Raw genomic sequence first — 9,080 nt, 5'->3', positions numbered from 1 at the left:
ATTTTTAAAACATGTTTCGAAAATATCATTTCAAATTCGTTCTCTCGTTTTCTGTAAATACTTAAATATTATTTTCTCAACATTAAATTAAGCTCAACTTACTAGTACAATATTGTTGGGAAAAACTATAGAACATGCAGCAATAATACATTATTTCTTCCACATCCTGCAGAAACTCTTGTGTGTATTCAAACCTCTCGTGCGGAAAAATGATTTTCATAATAATAGCATAATGCAACAAAGGCAACATCAGCCATATTTCTCTTTTAGTTTTTGTTATCGCAACTGGTGTAGAAACCAAACTCTCCTGACTCACTCACATGTTTCAAACGTTGAGTCTTCCTCTCCTAGATGAAGAAAGTCCCTCATCATGACCATGACTTATTACATTATAAGGTTCTCCCCCGTCTCAAATCTGGGCAAATGAGAGGTTACGAGAGTGGAGTGACGTAATAATGGCTTCGCTCCTCCTTCAGCCAGCTGTAATCATCTTCATATCCTGCTTTGTTCATACAACGGGTCCCTTATATTCGTTTTTTCAGCACAGCCCATAGTTGTTTATGATATGTCCTTCAGCAATCTGGTTACTCAGTAGGTAAGTTGTTTACATTTTTTTCTCTCCAGTCTCCATCCTGCCTGAACTCTCTTCACCTGCCATTATCTTTTTACTGCTCTGGATGAATGACCCCAAATACTTGGAATCAACATCATAAGGAATGTTTTTTATTGAAACCCTTTTTCTATTTTGATGTTCTTTTTCTATTTACTTTTCAGAACTTTTATTATAAATCCTTGTTTCATACGTTCATTGTGTGTGTGTTTGGTCTGTGTTGTCTATAAACAGTCAGGTGTGGGGGAGCATCAAAGGGGCGCCCGGAGTGTGTGACCCTTCTTCTTCACATGAGCTTCAGCTTTGATGGAGTCACAGTTTTTTTTTTTTTGTGGAGCAGCAGAAGAACCGGGTCCAGGTCCTGACACGATGGTCAGTCCCATCACTCTTTGGTCACTGAAACAGTTCACTTGATTCTTGATTTTATTCAGATGAGTCAATGAGTCGACTGTTTGAAGGTTAAAATGCACAAACACGTTTTGCAGATTGAAACAACTGAAACTCCATGATTATGGTGGTGGAAGTGACGTGTGACATCATAGAAAGGGGAGGCACATGGAGGCAAAACAAATGAGCCACTTCGCATAAGTGACATGTGAACGGAAAATAAAAAAAACTGATTATTGACTTGACATGAAACATCTCCGTATGGCGGCCAAACACATCAACAAAAGTCTGATAAAGATTTCGTGTTAGTTTTAACTGGAAAGGTCAGAGAGCGGGAACAGATCCCTGAGGCACCTCGAAGCTAACGGCTAACAGCTAAAATTTCAGAGCCGCGGACACGGAGACATCTGAATTATCTACAAGACGAAAACAAGACGACAGATTCAGCTCTAATGTTTCACCTGCTGGTCAGCGAGCAGAATTACGACTTGGCGTGAAGAGTTACAAGTGACTCGTTATCACCAAGTTACAATAGAGTTTCATGTTGCAGCGTGATGATGCGTTCAGGTGCTCTTCTCACAGCAGGAAGTAAGTAAGTAAAGGTTATTTGTAAAACGTTTTTAGCCAGGGTCACAAAGCTTTAACAAACAAAAACAATACACAGTTAAAATATATACTTTAAAAGATCAAGACACATAAGACAAACACAGGAGTCCCAGAAATTCAGGTAAAAGCACAAATAAGAATGTCTTAAGAAGGTCCAAGGTTCTACTATGACAGGTGAGGTGAGTGGGTCATCAAGTGATTTGTCGAGTTGTCTGACTCGTGCTTAAAAACCTGACTAGCTGGGACAAACGGCAGGGATCTGTTGATTTCACTCTGTTGTGAACAATCTCTGAGATGGTGTCACAGGAATTAAACCTGCCACAAACAAAGTCCAGGAAGAAAAACTATTGTTTCTGTTCATAGGTTAGAGTGTAGTAAATTTATAATTGTGTGTATCAATTAGCACAACAATGCATTCCGGCTTAAAAAGCTAGCCCTCTGTTTCCTGTTGAAGCAGACGGACCACATGACTGTAGTTTTGGACAAAGAAAACCCCCAAAACAAAACATATCTTTGGACTTTAGTTGCCAGATGCGTTTCAGGGACCATGCTGTTTAACAGACAGCACCTGAACGCACCACTTGAAGCACATGATTGACATGTGTAGCAGTCTAGGTTGTCATGGTGCCGAGAACAGTCTTCAGAACACGTGTATGGTTGATGTGATACGTTGGTCCATAGAAGATGGTGATGATGATGAAGATGATGAAGATAACAAGCACAAGCAGTGGTTATTAGTGCAGGTGAGTCAGTGCAGCGGTTCTCATTGTTCGAGCGACGAAGATTGAAATCTTCACATGGCAGCTATTTTCTGACGCACAAGTGAAAATCCCTTCTGATGAGTTTCAACATCGTGAACCCATGAGTCCACGAGCATCAGGAGTTGCTTCTTTATGGAAGCATATCCGTGCCATCGGAATATTAGTTCGTACAATAGGGCCAAAATATTTACAGTGAATTCAAAAGGATATAAACTACAAAATATTTAATTTAGAAAATTAATGTCTGAATAATTGGAATTAGAATATTAAACTATGTGTAAAAGTCAATATTCTGATGGCACCGATATACTTCCGTACATCTTTGGTCTTGACTTTCGAACTTGGGTCGGGCCATCTTTGACGAGACAAACTGTCTGATCGTCCTTTAAACGTGGCCTCGTGAATCAATCAAATCACACGTTAACATGACCTGAATCTGCGAGGCCGAGTCAATAATGTAGGACCGAGAGTCGGGGTTACGAACAATCATCAACAATCAAATTTCCAACTTGTGACTTTACTGACTTATATCAGGTTCTTCAATCCGAGTTTTCAGGTGAACTCAAAACCCATTTAAATGTTACTTAGGGATAAAAAATATATATATATAAACCATTTTCTCAGATTCAAAACTAAAAACTGTTTTCACAATTGTTTGTTATTTTAATTGTAATTTATCTCTTAAAACTTTTGACCCTGATTGAGCCCCAAAGAACATCCCCTGAAGGTCAAAACGTTCAACCCGAGCCGAGCTGTATTTGAGCTAAATATTTACAGATTGTACGAGCTCTTGACCCCAAACTTAAAAGTTTTGAGATTTGAAAGTAGCCTCGACAGCTCGTCCTCAATGTTGTCGACTCCTTAGCAAGTCAGCGTCCGACGCCCCAAGAGGCCAACGTTTAATATTCCAGTTTTCGGAGAGAAATTTTTGCCGTCATTGCAATAACGCCGTGTAAAGATTGTGATGACAGGAAGTGGTTTCTCATCTACAATGAGCAGAATCCTCCAAGTTTCGTCCGTGAGTCGACCAATGAGAATTGAGGTTAGTCATTTAAGGTTAATAGAGGACCCGCCTTCAGGAAGTCCTGTGACGTGATTGGTTGGTTAGTCTTGTTAGATGGTTAAAACAGCTGCGCCTTCTTCTTCAGTTCGTTTCGTCTCCATAGCGACAGGCGGTCGAACTCGGCCATCGGCATCCCGAACACTCGCTCAAAGTCCTCGCTGGACAAATGTCTCTGTGACACAAAGAAGGAAATCAAAAGCTTAGAACGAAACACAACAATACAGACAATAACCAACGACAACACTAAAAATGACAATACTCAAATTGACCAAATGACAGCAGTAGAAACCAACAAAAAGTTACTAGAATAATGCAAAATAATTGACAATACTGACGACAAACTGACCATAATAACACAGAGTATGAAACAAACCAAAACTCACTAGAATAACAAAAAAATAAATGACAATACTCAAAACAAAATGGCCACAATTACACACAAAATGACACAGCAGTAGAAAACAATAAAAAGTCACGAGTATAACATAACAGAAATCACAATACTGACAATAATATTAACAAATAAAGCAAAAACAAAGAATAACACAAAATAAACTACAATAGTCACAACAAATTGAGAATAATAACACACAAAATTACATAACAGTATGAAAAAGAACAAAAAGTCACTAGAATAACAAGAGATATGTCAATACTCATGACAAAATGACCACAATAACACACAAACTAACAGAATAAAAAAACAGAAAAGGTTAACAAAGTTAATGCAATAACACGCACACATTAGAAATCATAACCATGACACAAAAAAACAGAAGGTTTAAATAATAATAACCAACCGTGACACACAACAAAGAATCAAAAATAACTATAACTCACAATAATAACAGAACGATAAACGAAAAACAAAACAACCAGTGTGTGTTTATCTTTTCAGGTCTAGTTCTTCACGTCATCACATTCAACACCCGGAACTCGTGACGTCACCGCTCGTGTTACTACGTGTTGTCGTGCAGAAAAGCTTCTCACCTCCAGCCTGGTGCGGTCGACACCAGGCGGCAGCCTGCAGCGCCCTCTGTGGGTCACGGTGAGAACTTCAGGAGGATATATCTGCGGACAGAAAAAGGGACGGTCAGTGTGACGTCAGATCCGGGCGGGTCCAGAAGCATCACCTTCTGCTCCAGGATGCTCGGCAGTGAGATTCCTCTGTCCATCCGCTCCCGTCGAGCCTCGCCGTTCTGTTGACAGTCACATGACCTCCCTGAGCTACCACGTTATGTTTCAGGGATTATGTGACGTTACCAGGCCAGAGTGGGATCTATCTGACTGGAGGACAACTTCCTTTTTTCTCAGTTTCAACTGAACTAAACTGCCCTCTAGTGGCCAAGACTAAAACTGAACTTGATCTGGAAACACAAACGTCCACTTCCTGCTCACTAAAGACCTTTAATGGGGTGTTAGCAACCGTTTGGTTGTCATGGTGATGGCGTAGGAGAGAACTCACCTGAGCAGCTGCTGAAGAAACAAAAGAGGAAAATTAGATCGTTAATCACGTGCGCTTCTGTGGCGCCACCTAGTGGACACTCGTCAGAAACACTTTACTAACGTGAGCCTGTTTGACCTCTGACCTGTTCGACTCTTCTCTGCTTCAGTGGTGAATTCTGCTGACTGCATCTGTGAGAGCAACATTTACAAATGAGTGTGTGTTTGTAGCTGTGTGTAGCTGTGTGTAACTGTGTGTTACTGTGTGTTACTGTGTGTAGCTGTGTGTAGCTGTGTGTAGCTGTGTGTTACTGTGTGTAGCTGTGTGTAGCTGTGTGTAGCTGGGTGTAACTGTGTGTAACTGTGTGTAACTGTGTGTAGCTGTGTGTAGCTGTGTGTAACTGTGTGTAGCTGTGTGTAACTGTGTGTAACTGTGTGTAACTGTGTGTAGCTGTGTGTAACTGTGTGTAGCTGTGTCTAACTGTGTGTAACTGTGTGTAGCTGTGTGTAACTGTGTGTAGCTGTGTGTAACTGTGTGTAGCTGTGTGTAACTGTGTGTAGCTGTGTGTAACTGTGTGTAGCTGTGTGTAGCTGTGTGTAGCTGTGTGTAACTGTGTGTAGCTGTGTGTAGCTGTGTGTAACTGTGTGTAACTGTGTGTAGCTGTGTGTAACTGTGTGTAGCTGTGTCTAACTGTGTGTAACTGTGTGTAGCTGTGTGTAACTGTGTGTAGCTGTGTGTAGCTGTGTGTAACTGTGTGTAGCTGTGTGTAACTGTGTGTAGCTGTGTGTAACTGTGTGTAGCTGTGTGTAACTGTGTGTAGCTGTGTGTAACTGTGTGTAGCTGTGTGTAGCTGTGTGTAACTGTGTGTAACTGTGTGTAGCTGTGTGTTACTGTGTGTTACTGTGTGTAGCTGTGTGTAACTGTGTGTAACTGTGTGTGTCCCAGCATGAACACACTCACTCGGGTCAGACCGGATCTTGAAGGAGACTTGGATGATCCTGACGACAGACCTGGAGCAAACACACAATATTGAATTAATTTAACATTAAACTTTTTTTTTAAAGCTTTTAAACATTTTTTTAATTCAATGATTTGTATATGAAATTGTTACATTTCTTTTTATGTAAAAATAATAATAGAATATATAATTTTCAAACTATATATTGTTTTTATAGTGTTCAATTAATTAATAATTCAGAAATACATTTTCAAATTTCAACATTTTTTAATTTGTAGCCTTTTAAGTTCAATAAAAATGTTAGTATAAAAGTGACCAGACAATACCCATATAATATTGATTTTAAAAGGCTAAGAATATATCTTTATTGATATTTTATTAAGTAAAAAATGTGAAATTTGTTTTGAAAATATTCCATCTTTTAAATAAATTTGTAATTTATAAAATAAAAATCTAACCTTTCAATATACAAATTATTGATTTAAATTATTTAAAAAAAAAAAAGAGTAATTCAACCTTTTAATTTAGAAATGTTTGAATTTAATTGTTTAATTAAATAATAAATGCTTTAAAAAAAAAAAAAATGTTTGAAATATTAATCCAACATTCAATGTGTTCTTGACTGTTAACGTCCCTCTAGACTCTAGACCTCCAGTGTCACCAAAGACCAGAAGAAAGTCGTCCAAACAGGTTTGAACTGGACCTCAGCGGTTCTGACTCACTGGCACTGGTGTGAGTTCGGTCGGGCAGAGACTGAGTCTTCCTGCGGAAGTGAAGAACGTTCTGCTTCTCCTCCTTCAGGATCAGTCGACCCAGGTTGGACTTGATCTGGACACACGTCTGTCAGGTCAGCAGGTACAAAAACATGTGGGGTTGAGGGTTCAAAACCTTCTCCAGCTCCTGCTCCTGCAGACTCCTGGCTTCATCCGTCAAGTCTTCAAACTCGTCTTCTTCTTCCTCCAACTTCTTCTTCCTCTTCTTCTCCATCTCTGAAGACAGGAGAGTGATAGTGTGTTTGTTTGTTAGTGTGTGTGTGTGTTAGTGTGTGTGTCCATGATGGTTTGTGTGTTTGTTAATGTGTTTGTCCATGATGGTTTGTGTGTTTGTAAGTGTCTGTGTGTGTCCATGATGGTGTGTGTTTGTTAGTGTGTGTGTGTGTGTCCTTGATGGTTTGTGTGTTTGTAAGTGTCTGTGTGTGTCCATGATGGTGTGTGTTTATTAGTGTCTGTGTCCATGATGGTTTGTGTGTTTGTAAATGTATGTGTGTCCATGATTGTTTGTGTGTTTGTCAGTGTGTGTGTGTGTGTCCATGATGGTTTGTGTGTTTGTCAGTGTGTGTGTCCATGATGGTCTGTGTGTTTGTCAGTGTGTGTCCATGATGGTCTGTGTGTTTGTCAGTGTGTGTGTGTCCATGATGGTCTGTGTGTTTGTCAGTGTGTGTGTGTCCATGATGGTCTGTGTGTTTGTCAGTGTGTGTCCATGATGGTTTGTGTATTTGTCAGTGTGTGTGTCCATGATGGTCTGTGTGTTTGTCAGTGTGTGTGTCCATGATGGTCTGTGTGTTTGTCAGTGTGTGTGTGTCCATGATGGTTTGTGTGTTTGTTAGTGTGTGTGTGTCCATGATGGTTTGTGTGTTTGTAAGTGTGTGTGTGTCCATGATGGTTTGTGTGTTTGTAAGTGTGTGTGTGTTCATGATGGTTTGTGTGTTTGTTAGTGTGTGTGTGTCCATGATGGTTTGTGTGTTTGTTAGTGTGAGTTTGTCCATGATGGTTTGTGTGTTTGTAAGTGTGTGCGTCCATGATGGTTTGTGTGTTTGTTAATGTGTGTGTGTCCTTGATGGTTTGTGTGTTTGTTAATGTGTGTGTCCTTTATGGTTTGTGTGTTTGTTAATGTGTGTGGCCTTGATGGTGTGTGTGTTTGTCAATGTACGTGAGTTCATGATGGTCCAGGTCTCCATGTTAGTGAGATCCTCATGTGTGTATATGTATGTCTGTATGCATATATGTGTTCGTGTGTGTTTGTCTGTGTGTGTCCATGCTGGTCTGTGTGTGAGTGTGTGTTACCCATGGCAGCCAGTGAGGGGGGGCAGGGCCAGTACTCTGTCTCGATCTTGGAGGGTTGACTGGGGTCGGGGGGTTGAGCTGCAGGGAACTTGGCGGCCTGGATGACTCCACTGCCTTCAGCGAGTTTGAAGTCTGCGGAGACTCACCGTGAGTTTGTGGGTCGACGTGAGTTTGTGGGTCGACGTGAGTTTGTGACTCGACGTGAGTTTGTGACTCGACGCGAGTTTGTGACTCGACGTGAGTCGGAGACTCGCTGACTCACCTGCCCTGTAGATCGGAGGCTTCATGTAGATGTTGCTGCCGTTGTCTGAAAACAGAGACTAGCTCAGACTCAAAGACTCAAACACAAACACAAACACAAAAAACCTCTGAACTTGAGGTACCTGGTCTGTGGAAGTGTTGCATGCTGGGGCTGATCTTACGTCCGGCCTGCAGCTGCAGCGTGGATCCTCCGGGGGAGCCGCCCTCGCTCTCCGCCCGTCGACTTTTGACCTGAACAGAGTTCGGCGTGAGTCGAGGACAAACCTTGAATCAGCGTCATGTCATCTTGTTGAGTCGACCGTCTCCGCCTCAGACGTCGCCCACAAAGCTGCGATTCAGAACATGATGACATCATCGCGAAAAGGGGTCGTCCAGGGGTCGTGTCAAGGTCTCCATGGTAACCTTGCCGGAATCTTCGGTTTGACCAATGACTGTCGTCATGGTGACGAGACATCAAAACATCAACAGCACGAGGGTCTTACCTCTGTGAGAGGCGACGAGCTGGTCGGAGACGTCGAGCGCTGCAACACAACAACACAACAATCATGAACAACACAAGTAACGTAAACAAAACAACATTCATGAACAAAACAAAAAACATTAAAAATAATAAACAAAACAACATTCATGAACAAACAAACATGAAAAATAATAAACAAAACAACATTCATGAACAAAACAACAAACATGAACAACATAAACAACAAGCATGAACAACACAAGTAACGTAAACAAAACAACATTCATGAACAAAACAAAAAACATTAAAAATAATAAACAAAACAACATTCATGAACAAAACAAACATGAACAACATAAACAACAAGCATGAACAACACAAGTAACGTAAACAAAACAATATTCATGAACAAAACAACAAACATGAAAAATAATAAACAAAACAACATTCATGAACAAAACAAACAT

General features: G+C 40.6%; 1 protein-coding gene across 3 annotated transcripts in view; it reads right to left on the bottom strand.

The window, feature by feature from the left end:
- Positions 1-1,020: 1,020 nt before the first annotated feature.
- dmtn (dematin actin binding protein) overlaps positions 1,021-9,080 on the bottom strand; it is a 13,252-nt gene continuing 5,192 nt past the window's right edge. The window contains exons 5-15 of one of the 3 annotated variants that reach the window (XM_087790958.1): positions 8,636-8,674; positions 8,276-8,384; positions 8,155-8,199; positions 7,893-8,024; positions 6,718-6,818; positions 6,552-6,657; positions 5,832-5,881; positions 5,026-5,062; positions 4,561-4,649; positions 4,418-4,498; positions 1,021-3,599 (exon numbers count right to left, since the gene is read on the bottom strand). In XM_087790958.1, the coding sequence (XP_087647084.1) occupies positions 3,486-3,599; positions 4,418-4,498; positions 4,561-4,649; positions 5,026-5,062; positions 5,832-5,881; positions 6,552-6,657; positions 6,718-6,818; positions 7,893-8,024; positions 8,155-8,199; positions 8,276-8,384; positions 8,636-8,674 (903 nt within the window). In that variant the 3' untranslated portion in view covers positions 1,021-3,485. Of the gene's footprint in view, positions 3,600-4,417; positions 4,499-4,560; positions 4,904-5,016; positions 5,063-5,831; positions 5,882-6,551; positions 6,658-6,717; positions 6,819-7,892; positions 8,025-8,154; positions 8,200-8,275; positions 8,385-8,635; positions 8,675-9,080 lie in introns of those variants that run through there. The other 2 variants (XM_087790956.1, XM_087790957.1) reach the window with 2 other exon arrangements.

Source organism: Callionymus lyra, chromosome 5 (assembly GCF_982586985.1).
Source record: "Callionymus lyra chromosome 5, fCalLyr1.hap1.1, whole genome shotgun sequence".
Taxonomy (NCBI): Eukaryota; Metazoa; Chordata; class Actinopteri; order Syngnathiformes; family Callionymidae; genus Callionymus; species Callionymus lyra.
This window is presented reverse-complemented; position numbering and strand designations above follow the sequence as displayed.